The sequence below is a fragment of the Euwallacea similis genome, chromosome 2 (assembly GCF_039881205.1).
Source record: "Euwallacea similis isolate ESF13 chromosome 2, ESF131.1, whole genome shotgun sequence".
In the NCBI taxonomy this organism is placed as follows: Eukaryota; Metazoa; Arthropoda; class Insecta; order Coleoptera; family Curculionidae; genus Euwallacea; species Euwallacea similis.
Genome location: NC_089610.1, coordinates 5,625,494 through 5,643,864, shown reverse-complemented (window position 1 = coordinate 5,643,864; position 18,371 = coordinate 5,625,494). Strand labels below are relative to the sequence as shown.

At 33.5% G+C, this 18,371-nt stretch overlaps 1 protein-coding gene across 3 annotated transcripts in view; it reads left to right on the top strand.

The window, feature by feature from the left end:
* Positions 1 to 18,371, top strand: part of LOC136415640 (cubilin) — a 62,199-nt gene that overhangs the window by 33,905 nt on the left and 9,923 nt on the right. For all 3 annotated transcript variants that reach the window (XM_066400333.1, XM_066400323.1, XM_066400342.1), the window contains one exon: positions 17,414 to 17,591. In XM_066400333.1, coding sequence (XP_066256430.1) covers positions 17,414 to 17,591 — 178 coding nt within the window. The remainder of the gene's footprint in view (positions 1 to 17,413; positions 17,592 to 18,371) is intronic.

Sequence of the window (18,371 nt, the reverse complement as noted above, 5' to 3'; positions counted from 1 at the left end):
GATATCTTCGTAACCATTCGGAATTTCGTCGATATAAAAACAGATTATTAATTTGCTTTAAATTGCCTAACTTTTTCCCAATTTAAACCATTTTGTATCTATTACCGTTTCCGAGATCCCCATGCTGTTCATCCTTATCTGGGACACCCTGTATAGTATCCACCGATTTGTTAAATCTCCATTTTCTCGAAAACTCTTGGAGATTTCAATTTTCAACAAGAGTACCTTTTTTATATAAAGAGCTTCAAATTTAATATTTTTCCTATAAAATCGTCAATGAAGTTAAGTATAAAAAAGTTTAGACAGCTTCTAAATGCTACCCTCCTGAAAAAATGTGCCAATTTGTTTATAGAGACTCAGAAACAACACAAAAAGTTATAGTAAAATGCAAAATTTAATTAATTTATCTCGAAATGTTTCGAAGATATAAATAAAAAAACCATCTTCAGGAACCAACTTTTCACACCGTTTATATAAAAAACAAAGCACTTTCGATATATGTTTATATGAAGTTTTCGTCATATTTTGGAACCTAGAATACGTATCTGAATTTATGGCAGTATGTTCAGAGACACCTTATAGTACATTATTCGTGACATCGATAGCTACAAAAAAATCGTGACTTCCAACCCACGTCCTTCAGCTCTATACTTTTTTTATCATAAAGAATTCACCACTTCTATTTTTGATCAAAACTTCTTTGTTTTCGACTAAACTATTATGCGAAACACCGGCAGGAAAGTTGAGAAGTTGGAAGACCCAGGATGAAACCTTTTTGATGCTTTTTTCTAGGAAAATATTTATTACATTTTTATTTGGTATATATAGAACGATTTATTTTACATTGTTCCTTTCAGGTCATTCTCTACAGAGAAGACCAGCTGTTTTATCTTCCTACTCTGCAATATGCTCTCTCTTGGAAATGTAGACTCTGATATTGAGCAAAAACTTGACCTTTCTCAAAAGTCGACTTGAACTAATCATGAAACAAGCGGGATAATCCCACTCATGAAGGGAGTTTCGGATAAATTTGAGCATTCAATTGATCATAAATATTTAGAAAATTTAGAAATTTTGCAAAATCGACTTGAACTAGTTCTATCCGATAACTTGAACTAATCTGAAGCACATTGGATGGGACATTATACAATTCCGTAGGATTTTCCCCTATGCTCTCAAATACTTTAACTGACAATTTAATAGGAACTAATTGTCAATTGCAGCCACCTTTAAACTTTAAATTTGGCTTTTGCTTATGAAGGATATGGGAGTTAGAGAATTGAAAATAAAAAACAACGCCTTAAGCTATAACGTAAGATGTCCATGCCCTCGTCATTCAAAATAACAAAAAAATAAAAAATAGCCAAAAACCGCTTTCAAAGAACTTAAAATTCGCCCAATCCAATCATGGCAAAACAAGATTCCTTAATGAAATTCTGGCAAATACGGAGAATTAATTTTTAAAAACCTTCTTATATTCTAACTTAACCTGAAGTAACCAAATGGGCACAAATTTTGCTGGTATAATTATATAGAGGTAAAATCCTCAATTTATCCATCTTTGTAACCCTTAGGCATTTCGAATTAAGCTTTGAAAGCTTCTCAAGCTTCCCACATAAATGGACAGATTTATTTGATTCTTCAACCCTTTTGACCCTGCGCAATTCATTTCCCTCACAAAGAACAAAATCCCTCTGCAAATTAAAAAAAAAAGTCATTTGAAACCTCAAAAAAGCACAATCTACCCCTACACGATACTTTCAACTCCATTTTGTAAATTATTGTATACACATACTATTAAACTAGTTGTTGAGATTATTAACTGTTGAAGATACTAATAAATTATTAAGTATTATTGATGTCGCTTAACGTATGTAATGTTACGGTAATGTTACAAACCCCTAAATGTAAACTAGGTTTTAGTAAATCGTTGTTGTCTGTTGTTGTTACAGTAAAATAGTTCCACGCACATATACAGAGTGTCGGGTTTATGAACTGCATTAAATACATTTTGACCGTTTTAGTGGAGCTCCCAAACCAGCAGCCCTGATATGCCCTAACTAACTTAGTGGCTTATCCAGAAAATTAGACTTGATGTTTAGACTGTATCAATACAGGGTGTTCAATATGGTTTTATGAAACGACAAAATGCGATTTTAAGGCGATATTGCCGCAGAGTTGAACTTGCCATATTTATATTCCCAATACCCAATGTTCTGTTACGAAGCAATCGTCAATTAAATATTAAACATCCTGTACCTACTCATACTTAATGTTGTATTATTTATTACGTCGACAATATAGGTGACATATATGATGTATATTTTAAATGGCGACGAACATGTGTGAATTGAAATACTTTAGATAAAGCCGATTGAATTTACATGCCTCCTCTCACGAATCTATAGATTTACATTAAGAATGCTGGCAATTATTTGGTGGCAAGGTGGTGATTGCTTAGGGTAGGGGTTTCATTACTTAATTGTATTCTGTGGAAATTTATAGCAAATTGGCTCTAACTTAAATCCAGTCCAAGGCAAATGAAGTATACTATAAGTACCTACAAGTATTATTATTAAAATCTAAAGTACGAAACTGCCATTTTGCATTCTCTTAGGTCATAATATAATACAATGTCAAACCATGTTCAGGCATGTCTTTTCAATTGGCGGTAAACGTTACATTACCTAAACGTCTTAATTTTTATCGTCGTCGAACTTAGAGTCTGACTTACTCAGTATAATTTGTAAATTTTATATTTGTATGAATATATAAACGAGTAGGTACTGAAATATAATATTTTGTAGCAATTGCGTTACTCTTTTTCTATCCTTCAAGTAGTTTACAATATCGAAGTATAAGATCATTGATTTTCAGCTTTGACCTGCATTTCCGTCAAGATGTCAAGGTCTTGTAAGTAAAATTCTAAGCATTTTTAAGTCAATAAGCTGATTTGAATTAGCTTTCAATGTGAAATTTGAAGGTTTAAGTGATATCACTGGTAACCATCATTGTTTTAGATTCTGTAATTTCTCATTATTCAAAATGTGCAGGTTTTATAAAATCAATCTATTTTGTTTAGGTTATTCTATTATTAAGACTTCAGTCATAGGAATGTTTTGCTTTTTATACATGTATAATGTTTTATGTTGAAGATTTTTGTAAATTTTATGTGAGTTGAAGAATGCTATTGATCAGTAATGGTTTATTACATTCTGTGCAAACGGACAGAACTTTGTAGGCTAAGATGTTTCACATATTTACTACCACGATTAACTTCTTGCAGCCAACTGGCCCTAAAGAGCGCATGCACAACTGATAAAAAATTCCTCGAATCGGTACTTTTACACTCAATTTAAATTTTGGTTTAGAACAAAAAACTTACACTGCGTATCTTAAGTTTTATTATATCTGGAACAAAGTTAAATAACTTTCTGCTTTATACAAGGTGTCTCTGAGTGGTATAAAATCAATTATGTAGCTAAGTCCAAAAATATTACAAAAACTGCACATAAATAAATATCGAAAGGTGTTTCGTTTTCAAAATGAGTGTGAAATATTGATTTCTGTGGTTGTTTTTTTATTAATACAGGGTGATTCACGTAACTGTTTCATTAGAAACTTTTGTACTTGTAACAAATCTAAATTTTTCATATTTGGGGGTTAAACTAATATAGATACACTCTACTTTTTTAAAATATTTTGAAGGTCATATCACTTCCGGTTATACCGGAAGTTGAGGTCAACTTCCTTATTTCAAATGGAACTCCCAGTATATTTTTGCATTTTTGGAATCTAGTGATTAAGCTGATTAAATTTTTATTAGATATTCCTATACCTAAACCTAACCGTTTTAAAGATATTTTGGTTTAAAAGAAAAATCTTTTTAGAACACCATTTCTATAAAATTTAAAATTCGCAGCTATTATTGAAGCTGACTTTACGAAAATTTGCTGACATGTTAACTGGGTATGGTAGATTAGGTTAATGTAAAAAGTTTTTATAAATATCATACAGGGTATCCAAAAAAAAACGTCATATTTAAAGAACTTTGATGGCAAAAAAGTCGCTTATTTCAAATGGAACACCCCATATATTTTTATATGTTTAGAATCTAAATTTAATTCTGAATCGATTACTATTAAGCATTCCTATACCTAAAATTAACGCTTTTGCTCTAATTTGCGATTTTTTAATATTGTACGATAATAATTGTACATACAGGGCTGCTTCCTGTAACATGCGTTAAACTGCTGAGCGAACTTATTAAATTGACAATTACATTAACGCATTTTACAGGAAGCAGCCATGTTCTTTTCAAAGCCAACTAAGATACTTACAATTATTATTGTACAATATTAAAAAATCGCAAATTAGAGCAAAAGTTAATTTTAGGTATAGGGATGCTTAATAGTAATCGATTCAGAATTAAATTTAGATTCTAAACATATAAAAATATATGGGGTGTTCCATTTGAAATAAGCGACTTTTTTGCCATCAAAGTTCTTTAAATATGACGTTTTTTTTTGGATACCCTGTATGATATTTATAAAAACTTTTTACATTAACCTAATCTACCATACCCAGTTAACATGTCAGCAAATTTTCGTAAAGTCAGCTTCAATAATAGCTGCGAATTTTAAATTTTATAGAAATGGTGTTCTAAAAAGATTTTTCTTTTAAACCAAAATATCTTTAAAACGGTTAGGTTTAGGTATAGGAATATCTAATAAAAATTTAATCAGCTTAATCACTAGATTCCAAAAATGCAAAAATATACTGGGAGTTCCATTTGAAATAAGGAAGTTGACCTCAACTTCCGGTATAACCGGAAGTGATATGACCTTCAAAATATTTTAAAAAAGTAGAGTGTATCTATATTAGTTTAACCCCCAATTATGAAAAATTTAGATTTGTTACAAGTACAAAAGTTTCTAATGAAACAGTTACGTGAATCACCCTGTATTTTTGAAATATTTCGATATAAACCAGTGACATTTTTTACTTTATTATAACTTTTTATATTTAAGTTAGGCTTGCGAATGTCTATAAAGAAATTGCCATATTTTTTCAGGAGCGACCTTGGAAAAATGCGGCAATTTCCTTGTTGAGATACAGAAAGAGCACAAAAAATTATAATAAAATACAAAATTTCACTACTTTATCTCGAAAGGTTTCGAAGATATAAATAAAAAATCATCTTCAGGAACCAACCTTTCAAACCGTTTGTATCAAAACTTAACCGCTTTTCGATATATGTTCGTATAAAGTTTTCATCTTATTTTGGAACCTAAAATACATATGTGATTTAATTTATTATATTTATTATAATTATATTAATATATATAATAAATATATATAATATATTATTATAATTTATTATATTATGTTCAGAGACACCTTGTAGATTTAGTTTAAATCAATCTAATGACAAACCTGGAGGCTCTGAATTGAAAATTCCTCGGTTTTATCCAGGATGACATAGTATATTCTCACTCCAAGCCTGACCTATAAAACTGGTAGTAAATACTCTCATTTGAACGTGTAGTATTTCCATTAAAGCGCTTCCGCAACACTTTTAAAGAGTATTTCTCGGATAAATTTTAATTTTAAAATACCTCCGTGGCATTTGGGGCAGTTTCAGCGAATCCCACCCGATTCCACTGAAGGTTTTAGGGGATTTAAATTCCTGGGAACAATTGACGCCTTTTGCTTTGTCCCCAACATGTCACCGGCTTAAGCTTGGAAACCGAAGAGAATGTGACATTTAAAGTGAATCAGATTCGCTGTTTTTTAACCAAAAATGTGCACATAAGAGAATGTATGTCGCCAGAACGGGCCTCAAAAGCGAATGCTCATAATCACGTTTGAATTATCTGGCTGATGCGGAAACGAGCGGTTTTATGCACTGATTTATATTCAGTTTAGAGGCAGCTTTCCAGCTTATCAAAGTTTTAGTCAATAGTTTTTATCGGCTGTTTGGAGTACAACGCTGATGCGGGAATGTTTTGTGTAATTTATTATTTCCAACGACCAGAACAATAACGGGAAAAAGCATATGCATCCTAAATTTTTCTTTCTTCAAACATTTGATAGATAATAAACAAATTGAAGGGCAAAATACACCCGAACACCTAAAAATCGAATAATCCTTAATGAAATCGAAGCCTCAACCCAATTAAAACCTTTCGGCCAATTAAAGTCTAAATATAGTTTAGTCGATAGAGATACTCCTAAATAAACTGCTGAACTATGTTGAATGTGATTATTGAGGTTTCTGATAATGGGGTGATAATTAGCCACGTTATGTATTGTGGCCTTATTACGATTAATGAAGGAATAAATTTTTGAATAGTGGAAATTTGCCCTCTTTGTATACGAAGAATTAATTATTTTACGAATGTAGCCAACATTATGCCAATAATAATGACTTCAAAGCAACCGTTACCAGAGAGAAATTTGTCCAGGCAAGACAACAATTATATGCTAACTTTTATGAAGCACGAACGAAGATCAAGATGTAGCTACAAAGAGTGCAGAAAACTTATTTTTGCTAAAGTGCATTATGTAATATTTACTTATTTGATGGGGTGGAAAGAAATCGTCTTGTCTTATTTCATCAATAAATTATGGTATTATGAAAAATGGGTCCTAATTCGAGCTTAGACCCAAGGAGATTATGAAACTCTTCCCTTCATTCAAAATAAAACGTAAAGAGTCAAGAATGGAAAATCGGAAAACTTAGAATTTTCCCTTTGAATAATTTATTGGACCCTTTTCCGACGTGACGTAATAAAATTTTACCTTTCCTGGAAGTATCCAAGTGTAAGTAAATAGGTATAAGGCAAATTGCCATGCTGTGATAAAACCATTACGGATAAAGTAAACTGAAACTTCTACTACGGTTAACCGTCATTTGAGCTAATCCTTGAATAACGTAGGTACTTTCCTCACGTACTTTAACGGATTATAAATTAAGGGATATCCGAAACTATCCCTGATATACAGCGCTGAGTGCTTATAATTATGCGGGAACACGAGTTTTATTAACTGTTTGGAATGTCGACAACCGCAATTTCGAAATTGTGCGAAGTGCTTTGAGGAATATTAATCGGCTTTAGAATTTTAATAAGAAACAGTTCCTTAGTAAGATTTCTTTAAAGATATATGCAGAATTTTTAACGCGACAGTTTAACTTTGAGGAAAATCGAATTTTTGTCAAGTCGCAAGAAGAGCGCCAGAAGTTTCGAATTTTCCTCGCAAAGTCTTGACTTTCCATAGTTTCAGTTCCCAAGAACTTCGCTTCCGTTCTCGTTTTAATTATGAAATACCGAGCTTATTGAAATTCCGTGCATTCGGTGAGGGTGCCAAGAATTTTACAGAAAGTCGGAAGAATGCAGTTTCAAATGTTCAGGTAGTCTTGGTTTACATAATGGAAAGGATACATAATGGTGTTTTTTTTTCATAATATGTATTAGTCTAATTTCCAATAAATAGCATCTTCCACACATTCCTAGGCATTTTCCCACAAAGGCTTGAAAAAAAATGAAGAAGTAACTAGATCAAGTTTGTTGAAAAGAAATTGTGTCGCTTTCACAGCTGCACATAAAAGACTTTTTTTTTTACTTGTATCATGAGATAATGATACCAGTCACGAAGACAGATGAATGAATTATATTTCAATCGAAATCGAACCTAAATCATACAGTGAAATCAATATGTTGGAAAAGGTAAAGAATACAGGCTTTCGTATCCTTCAATTAGGTTATTTTTTGCCTTTCAACGTAATCCAGAGCGAATTCTTTTAAGCAAAAAAGTGCATGTATGCTTAAAACTTGGGAAGAAATTAAGCTCTCATATGGCCCTTAGCCACATGTAAAAAGAGAGCAATCGCGAGGCTATTGAATATTTAAAAAATTGATCTGAGCTCATATAACTGATTTAGTTTCTCAAAATGCCTTTTCTAAAATTTGGATACATCAATGCAATATTGTTTTGTGAGCGAAGACATACCATCAATCTTTATTAAAACCATAAACGATTCAATATCCTGATTCCCTAACGATGGCAGCAAGAAGTAGATCAATACAATTTTTATAGGAGCCCGTCAGTCAAGATCAGGCTCAATAATTGATATCCTGATTTGCAGAACGATTTGACGGTCGAATGGTCCCTGAAATAGAAATACAGGAAATTTATTATACCGTTCGGCTCGGTCTTCGCTGGCCTTTCGAATTAATTATGGATCAAGCCACCAGTTTTGGCAAGAAACACTTGCTCTTTGATACATATTTTATCATAGTTCAGCATTTGATATGCAAAACTGCTGTTGAGAGCCTGCCAAATAGAAGGTAAGGAAAGGACACTAATAAATGCTATTCCTAATACACCCATTTAATATGTAACCTAAAATAACCAAGTTTGGTTATGTGGCTACCTGACAAGTTTGGTTATATGACTAACTAAAATGTATGAAATACTCTAAAATTTTTGTACTCAATTGCCGAGGGAATTCCAGTTTTTTTGACATGTTGCTTTTAACTGAGGATTCCACCACGCCAAGAACTCTTATATGAGGCATTATTCTCAAATAAAATAAAACAACAGAATAAGAGTGTCGTGCTGTTAATTAATTAAAGTACATCCGTCTCACTTTAATAGGGAAATAAATCTGCCTGAGACGAAAGTCAGACCCTTTCAGCGTAATTGATATCCCGCATTCTGAAACAATTTGATTGACGAATCGGTTACGAAGAGCAACCCAAGCAACGAGGAAATTTATCGGAGCATTCAGGTGGGAGAGCCAAGAATAATTGTGTCAGCATTGAGAGAAGAGAACGAACACAACGGGAAATTGAGTTAATTTTATTGATCTTTTGAGGTTGTTTCCTTCATTAAAGAGGATTGTTGATATTGGGTTATTCAATGAAGTCTGTCACAAGCTTGTTTTCAAAAGTAAAGATTAAGCAATTTTATTTGCTTATTATTAACCTCTTGGCATACAAACTTCAAATTCCAAAATACCTACTTCACGTCATTTGAAAATCTATTGGAAAACAGACATTTGTAAGTTAGAATTGATGACATTCTTTCTTTCCCTTTTTTTCCTTAACAAGGGCTCCCTCAAGGATTGCCAGTCAACCTTCCTTTATAATGCATACCGCCGTAGCATATAAAACCATGACTTACAGAACAAAAAACATATGGACAAAACCGTATACATATTGCAATACGTCGACAACACTGTACTTATTGCATGTACATGATAAAACGACGGAGAAAGTTGTAGGAAGACTTCAGATATGCACAGAAAACAATGGTATGGTTCTACAGGGTACCTTTGAAATGACAGTATAATGCTTGACTAAAAAATCCTGAACTAAAAATAAGGCGTTCTAGGCAAACTTACGTTTATCTTACGTTATCTACTTACGCTTATCCAATATTACTTCGTTTTGTTGGTACAGGGTGCCAAAATTCTCAAATTAATAAATCAATATTGGAAATAATTGCTTAACACCTTTATCGAATTTTACTAATTTTGGAACTAAAAGTTACTATATATAAATGTGGGATCCGCTTGTCAGACCGCTTAGTGTACATAGTTTGTAAATATCATGCTATAAGTTAGGATTAAGGATTAGGGCATGAGGACGATTTACCCTTAAGATACGCCCATGGTTGGCATTACCCGGTACCCTGGGTTTTTTCCACGATGCTCTGTTGGCATAGGAACTACAATGCTGGTTCCCTTTGGCGAGGTCCTCGCCAAGGGCTGGGTGCCAGATGTGGACGCAGCGGCTCCATGCGGAGGGCTGTCCCAATGCCTTTAAGTATTGTTTAGATGGTACGCCCATGGTTTACGACCATGGATGTTCATACTTAAGGCTAGGGAGAAAGCGGATCGCTCTCTTTTTCCTGGCTTCCTGGTGGACTGAAGACTCAGGGGTCGTGCCCGCGATTTTTTTACTCAGTTTTTTATCTAATATATTCATATCGTTAAGTTAACGTGGCTATCATTGAAAGATCCCTAACTATCCCTAAAACACAATTGCCGAAGCTCCAATTAATAAACCCCTAAACAACGGAGAAAAACCTACATAAATTAGCGTGTTTTGACGTAAGCAGGATCTTTTTTTAATGCGTGGAAATATTAAAAATAGTGCGTGGTTTGTAAATAAAAGTTTGTATTTTTATTACCCCTTGTATGAATGACTTAAATTTTTTTTTGCCACAAGCTAACTTTGTTTTGAGACTTTTTTATCTCTTGTAAAAGTTTCGCCAGACATGCAGTTTCTCTATAAAAAAAATATTTACGATACCTTGCAATTCATCAGTGTTATGCAGTCGGACACTGCAACATACGAAATAACTCGATATTACCTAATCCTCGGAAAAAATTCAATATTAATTCTTGAAAAATATTAATTTCTGAAAAAAACGCAATATTAATTCCAGAAAGAAATTAAATATTAACTAAATTCTGAAAGAAAATCAATATTAAATTTTAAAAGAAATTAAATATTAGTTCCTGAAAACATTTTTTTTTATTGTTAGAGTTTCGAATTAACTATGACTTGAAGTAGAGCCGTACACAGTCGAGACCTGAATCACACAAAAAATATTACTTTATTATATATACAGTGTGACCCACTTAAGAGCGGGACACCCCTGTAAAATTTTTATTTGTGGTTCGATTTTGATCATTTTTTTATATGTTGTAGGGCATCAAAAACTCTATTTTGTGACAAGTTCTTGTTACGCTCGCTTAAAATCTAAGGTCTACTTTGCCCCTTTCTTATGACGAAATTTTAAGAAAAGACATTAGGGAATTTTTTATTTTAAATTTAGCTTCAGTAATAACTTTAGAATTATTCAAAATGGCTGTATTTCAAATTTCGTTAAAAAATGTTTATCCATAAAAAAGTTGTAGAACAATTAAATTTTATTTAATTTAAATTAATTAATGATTCAATGTGAAAAAAAAATTGTAACGAAAAGAGATTTAATTCATTTTAAAAAACACTTGCTTCGATTAAGCTACCGTTCAACTGGATACATTTCTCGTATCTTCTTCTAGTATTACTCATTACTTTTCTGAGAGATAAAGGAGTAATTTCTTCACAGGCGCGTCTCAACCTTATGCATAGTTCTTCTCTATTTCTGGGGCGGTTTTTATATACTTTTTGCCCAAGAGTACCCCACAAAAAGAAATCTAAAGGGGTCAGGTCCGGTGATCTGGGTGGCCATTGTATTAATGGACTATTCCGTCCGATCCATTGATTGGGAAAGTTTGTATTTAGCCACTGCCGAACAATTTTCGCGTTATGTATAGGACTTCCATCAAGTTGAAAGTACATGTTACTTGTGTATAATAGTGGAAGATTGTCAATCGCATTGGATAATTCATTTCTCAATAGTTCTAAAAAACTTGCAGAATTCATATTGCCCTCAAGAAAAAATGGACCGATAAGTTTGTCATAGATTATTCCACACCAAACATTTACTTTTTGGGAATATTGACTTTTGCAGTTGATAATCCAGCGTGGATTTTCATGAGACCAAAATCTACAATTCTGTGAAGAAACTATCCCGTTAGTAGTAAATGTAGCTTCGTCACTAAATAGAATACATTTTAGAAAATTGTTGTTATCTTGATACTCCCCTTGCGCCCACAAACAAAATTCCAATCTTCTGTTCTTGTCTCCTTCCTCCAAAGTATGCAGAAATTTTGGTTTAAATGGCTTAATTTTATTCTTTTTCAGGCATCGACGAATCTTTTCCCTCGGTACATTTAAATCTAAACTTGCTATTCTTAATGTAGCATGTGGGTTATTAGTAAAATAATTTAAAATTGCGATTTCTGTATCACCTTCATTTCTATTTCCAGGACGGTTGTTTTTTAACAATTATCTATCAACGGCTCCAGTTTCATTAAATGTACGATTTATTCGATTCACTGTACTTTTAGTAATCGGACGTCGATTAGGATATCTTGTGTTAAATATTCTAGTCACTTCCCTTACACTTCTGTCATTGTCACTAGAAAGACGCACTATTTCAATTTTTTCCCTTAAAGTTAATTGATTATTCATATCTGAACTTTTTCTTCAATCAAAAACAGTTAAATTTTCTTCTAAACCACCAAGAACTGGTTTATTTATTTACAAAAAGACAATTGCATTGTATTTAATGACAAGGATAAAACAAGTGACTTAACTATGTTTATTGGATCCGTACTCAGCCAACTTGACCAAAAATTATTACATCCAGATGGTTCAATAAATTTAAAATTGGATTGCTCTACAACTTTTTTATGGATAAACATTTTTTAACGAAATTTGAAATACAGCCATTTTGAATAATTCTAAAGTTATTACTGAAGCTAAATTTAAAATAAAAAATTCCCTAATGTCTTTTCTTAAAATTTCGTCATAAGAAAGGGGCAAAGTAGACCTTAGATTTTAAGCGAGCGTAACAAGAACTTGTCACAAAATAGAGTTTTTGATGCCCTACAACATATAAAAAAATGATCAAAATCGAACCACAAATAAAAATTTTACAGGGGTGTCCCGCTCTTAAGTGGGTCACACTGTATATAGTTCCTGAAAAAAATTGAAACATCTTTGAAGCTACTCAAGTTGCGATATCATTCTTCGACAATGTCTAAAGATGATCCTGAGTACCTTCCAGAAGAACCAAAATTGCAAATAATTTCAATTTTCAACTAAAATTCTAATTGCGTCGTTCTCATTGATCTAACAAAACTTAATTGTGAACCACAAGAAGCAACAATCAGAACTCACCCCCCGAGCACCAAAATCGTGAGCCAGAATCACGTCAGCAACATTCACTTTCACTCACTAAATCATGTATGCACTAACGGTATACCTCACAAGTCTTTAGAGCAAAAGAAAAAGCGATTATCCTTATTATTAATGCCACGCACATTATGAATATCTTGTTCATCGCCACGCCAACATTGGAGTGAATCATCTACGAAGTGATATCAGTACGAACATGCAAAAATTTACAACCTGCCTTTTGTAAAGGTCCAGCTCATCGGTCGAAAAGCGATACGCGAGTTATGAACTTTATTGAACAAGCAAAGTTTTTAAAAAAATTTAATAGTCAAAATTTCTAATCAACTATTTTAATGCAGAACAACCTTAGGTTCAAGAATGGCGTCGAAATCTATTCTACCTATTTATATTCCCCTATAAATGCAATATAAGCATTAACAATTTATAAGGCGTAATTGGGTCCTATATCCTACTAGAACAATTTCTTTTAGTTTACTATTATCATATTTCTTAATATACGTAATATTTTATCATCTAACTCGCGATAGGAAATAATATGCGATGTTTCCAGATTTAGCAAAATGGGGGGAATGCAAAATCAAGGCAATAGTTTCGTTATGCAAATAGATCCCGACAGAATAAAAAAATCCATTTCCTATTTCAAAAAGAATTTAATTGAAAAAGAAGTCTGAAGTTTTTAGAGTACAATACTAATTTAGAATTTCATACGGTATTAAATACGTCACATTCATAATTAATATACATATGTATATAATAAAGATAAAGCAACTATCAACCCTAATATTTTTTCCCAATATGTTAAAAAGCTTAACACCTTCGAGGGCTGAATAATATTATATACGTGAGCTTAGAAATGTTATTATCTTATAAACAATAACCATAAGTATCGAGTCGCGATCCTGGAATAATATCTCTTCCCTCATCAAATTGTGCAGAAGTAATAATTTTTATTAGTATGTGACCTTTGTAGGAAACTATTATAATTAAATTGTATAATTAAAAAACATTTTGTAAAGCGGTTTGCGTAGAGTTGTAGAGCACATCAAGACAATAAGTTTGAGACATTTTTCAAGGCAACTGTGCCACGCGTTCGCGAATTACCAGCGTTCCAAGTTTGGCAAGAGGCAAAATGTATATTTTTTCTCTTGTAAATTAAAGATAAATCCTATTATTAAAATGTATATTCATAATTTTTTCTATTTGTTCTGTAGAACGCCTTATTTTTAGCTCAGAAATTTTTGGTTTCAGGAATTTCAGGGACACTTTGTTTAAATGACTTTGTACATATTTCCATAAACTCAACCTTTAAGTAGACTAAATATTTATTATAAACTCAGTAATGATCGAATTATGAACTCATGATGTATCAAAAGTTACCATTTCTGAAGTGAAGCAATTGATTTAAGATTGTAAAATGACAATCATCACAACTGCAACATTCTGAACTCTCTTTGTCTTACAAGACAATCCGGCTTCCTTGATTCTTACACCACTTTATTAGAGGACACTCAAACTAACTTTAAAACGTTTTTAATCTGAGATTTTCATTATTTTGCATTCAGCTGCGGATGAACTACAAACGATAAATTATTCCTAAATTTCCCAATTTACTAAAACTTCTTTTACCCCTCTCCCTTTCTCATTTCGGTACTATTAATAATTATTATCAACGTCATTGACGCTTTAAAAAAGCTTTCGTGATAGATAATTGATTTTCGGTAGGGAGGGACACTAGATACAAGCGGGATAGAGAGACAGATAATATCATATGCCAGAAGACAAATTAGAGCGAGATACTAGGCGTGATACGGCTCGCTGCCATCGGCCATTGTGTCAGCTTCAAAGAAAGATCGATGACCCGATTTTTGGCTGTAGGCCATTCCGGGATCATTCCGCCGGTTTTTCTCTCAAATGAGGAGTTTGATTCAATCACCTAAATTGGCCATGGGCTTAACCAACATCGTTTGGACTGTTATCACAAACGATGGAGGTCGCTTTACAGTCTCCGATCAACAGCGATCAGAACTATCAATCTAATAAGAGATTTTTTAACACTTCATTCAGACATAATATACCAGGATAGTTGGCGAAATAGCGGCCCACAAGCGGATGGCACTACATCCATGTTTATAGATGTCAGAAGTTAATTCAAATAATTGGGGAATGTGGATCAAAACATACTGACATCCGCCTCAAAATTCTCGATAAGGCCCCAAATTCTGTGCAGCCATGCAGTATTTTATGTTTCTAGAACACACTTTCCTTTGGTTGGGCGAATAATGTTGATGAAATGAGCATGGTACACGGCACAACACTATGAGTTTCGATAACGCAATTTCTAGTTAAAACGCGACACGAACGTACCAAGATTTCAACGCAGAACACTTGAAACACTTCATTTTTCCCTATAGTCAGCAATACAAGTTGTTGTGCACGATCCAGAACTGGGTTACAACCAAAAACTATGGCCGACAAAAACAATTGAATTTAGACATTGCGCAAACTACGAAAGTAAGTTAAGGAGAATTCGTGACACACTAGATAAATTTGCAGTGATCTTTGCTTAGAAAAATATGCATTTTTGGAAATTTTATTAATTTTAAATTCAATATGGTAAATTGTGCATCGTAAATAACACCATTTATTTTATTATATCTACTATATCTCCTGATGATGCTCTCAGTGGCGAAACTGTGATAACGCACTTAATAAAAATTATGGAGAATTGGATTTTTAAATTTCAAAAACTGCTGAAAGCTCTCCTAGAGGATAATGGACTACTCTATCTTTCATAGGACTATCCTCTCGAACCATTCTCCAAGCAACAACCCTGCAAAAAATTGCGAAGCATTCGCACTCCGAATCCAAAGTTTGTTCCTCGCTCCGCCCTTTCCTGTCCATTGTCACCCACGACTCAAAGATATAAATCGATATTTTAATACCGCCTATTCTTTGCTGGATACAAAAGGCTTTGGTTTCTTAATAATAAACTAAGCAGGGTTAAGGAATAGGGTGCGAGAGGGAAAATGTAGGTCTCGGGGTTGAATATTTAATGACTAACTTGCATTCTTAAGCCTCCGAGTCTTAAATAATGCGCGTTGAGGATATGAAAAGAGCGTTTGTTGGGTAGATGAAAAATCGGTTTTAGTTAAAATTTATTTTTGTCTTGGAACAATCAGCTTTGGAATTTCTTTTATGCTTAACTTTTTTGTAAATGAGCTATAGAGAAGGTCGAAACCACTCACAAAATGTTCGTACAGAAAATTGTCTTCTAAATTTGAAGTAGGATTCTGCACAATTTAAACGTTTTGGATATATTATATTTTCTTTTAAATTTCTCTTAGTTAGCATTTGCATCTGATGATGTTCTCACGAGCGAAACTCAGTTTATTCATGCAAATACTGTTTGGGGATTTCAACTTCGAGATCTTCTCGATAATCGACACGACTTACTTCCATAATATCGACAGTCAATTCGTACCTGGAACCGTTATGACATTGCAATGGAACGCCTTAAACTGTTAAGCAAGCAAACATTTTAAGTAATTTCGGATCATCGCATCGTCGGATAACAGATGCACAGAGTTGACGAATAAAAAATCAGAACCAGGATGTTTCTTCAAGCCAACGATTTACTTTGAAAATGAACTAAAACGAATTAGAGAAAATAAACTTATCCAGTAATTACTTCGCCAATTAGAAGCTGCTCAACGTTGGCAATTAGTAACCGTTTACAGGCCAATTGCACCGGTAATCTGGCCCGTTTCCCTGGGTTTAAATAAGTTAGTAACGCCGAGTTCGATAACCGGAAGTTCTATGTCGGGCTAGTTCGCCTGATTGGTTTTATAGATTAAGCTGATATTAAGCTGTGATATTAAAAGTGGATTAATTTAGTCGCGATGCCAGTTTTATTGATTTCAAATGAGGGCGCGCCTGTCGGTCCTACTCAATTTCAGCGTTATTTATTGCCGGTTTTTGGTGTAACAGAGTTGGATATTCGTCGATTTCAGTTCATTTTAAATCTCTCTGCCTTCATCGATGTGGATATTGAATCATATCTTCATGGTAATATCGTCATTTTAACGAATCCCATTTAAATGAGTTAATTTAACGCGTTGTAACCACTGGAGGTATATTTATAATGGAGAGTTCAGCCGGCTTCAGAGCTTTGATGGTGTCAGATATTTTTTGTTTTTCTCTTGCTAATTTGATTGCCTTTAGGTCATTAAGCCGTAACAAAAGCGCCGCTGCCTACCCACGTAAAATGTACGTATTGTTACCCGAAATGTGAAATAAAATAATGTTGGCATTCAAGGGTTAACCATCAATTATCATCTTGTTTCATTTATGGGACTAGGAGTTCAAAATTCTTCGAAATGTCCTTCGATGAACAGTTTTTGAGATATTGAGGGGCTTATTTCTTGGTGCCTCGCTCGATACAAGATTTGTAAATTTTTACTTAAACCGTTTCTGAAATATTTCGCCGTTCCTTTTGAAACATACTGTACAACACCGTATCTCTCTAGTCTGATTTGTCAAGTTATTGCTTTAGAACATTAAACATGCATCTTATCCATTGTTTGTTGCAGGTTGCCATCAAACATTCGTGAGTCGTCCTGGAGGTCCTATGAACGGCACATTCACAGGACCGGAGTTCACAAACCCTCGGGGTCATACAGTCAGCTGTGTGTATACGTTTTTAGGTGGCCCGGGCCAAAGAGTCCAAATAAGATTCGATACGTTCCGACTGAGAGGTTCCCCGCCAGAGTAAGTACTCCCAGCTTAATCCCAGTTAAGGACAAGCTTGATGGTAGTTCTGAATGGCTCTGATAAGCAGTGATGGCAGTTCTATTCTTAACATTGAAATTAAATACGATATACAGTGTGACCAACATTGGGTAGTAGCGAAAAATCGTTGAGACAGAGAAGAATGAGAAGGACTGATACTTGTAAAAATTACGAACAAAAAGGTCTTATATACCCGAAAAAAGTTTTCTGATTTCTGGTTTAATTTTGGAATTTGCAGCATTTAACTTTAGTCACGCAAGTTTTTAAAAATAACTCAAAAACGAAATACTTAAAATCATTTTTGAAATAGCATAAAAATTATCATTAAATTCCTTTCAACTTTTCACCTTTAACCATTTTTCTAGTTCTTACAGATCTCAAAACAAACACATACGCGGAGGCCTAATTTGGGCCACACTGTATGAGTAAAACGGTAGACCCGAAGGGCCATAAATCGCTTTAGAGTATTGCGTACTGAAAACGTGGCGCTTCCATTTTAGGGTGACGTTAATGAGTGGCAAATAGGCAGTGCATTAAACAACTAAAAGTAATTTTAAATGGCGGTGCAATTTGCACTTTGTCTCTTTAACGAGCTTTTATTTTAGTTTAGTCGCTAGGGACACGGTCGAGCTCTAAGTAGCTTTGATTTGAAACTTGTTAAATTTATATTAGGATTGCATGTGGTAACAAAGTAAAATGAGTTATTACTCCAAAAAATCGCCATTAACCAACTAAAAAAGCTATTTTATTGATTTTCTA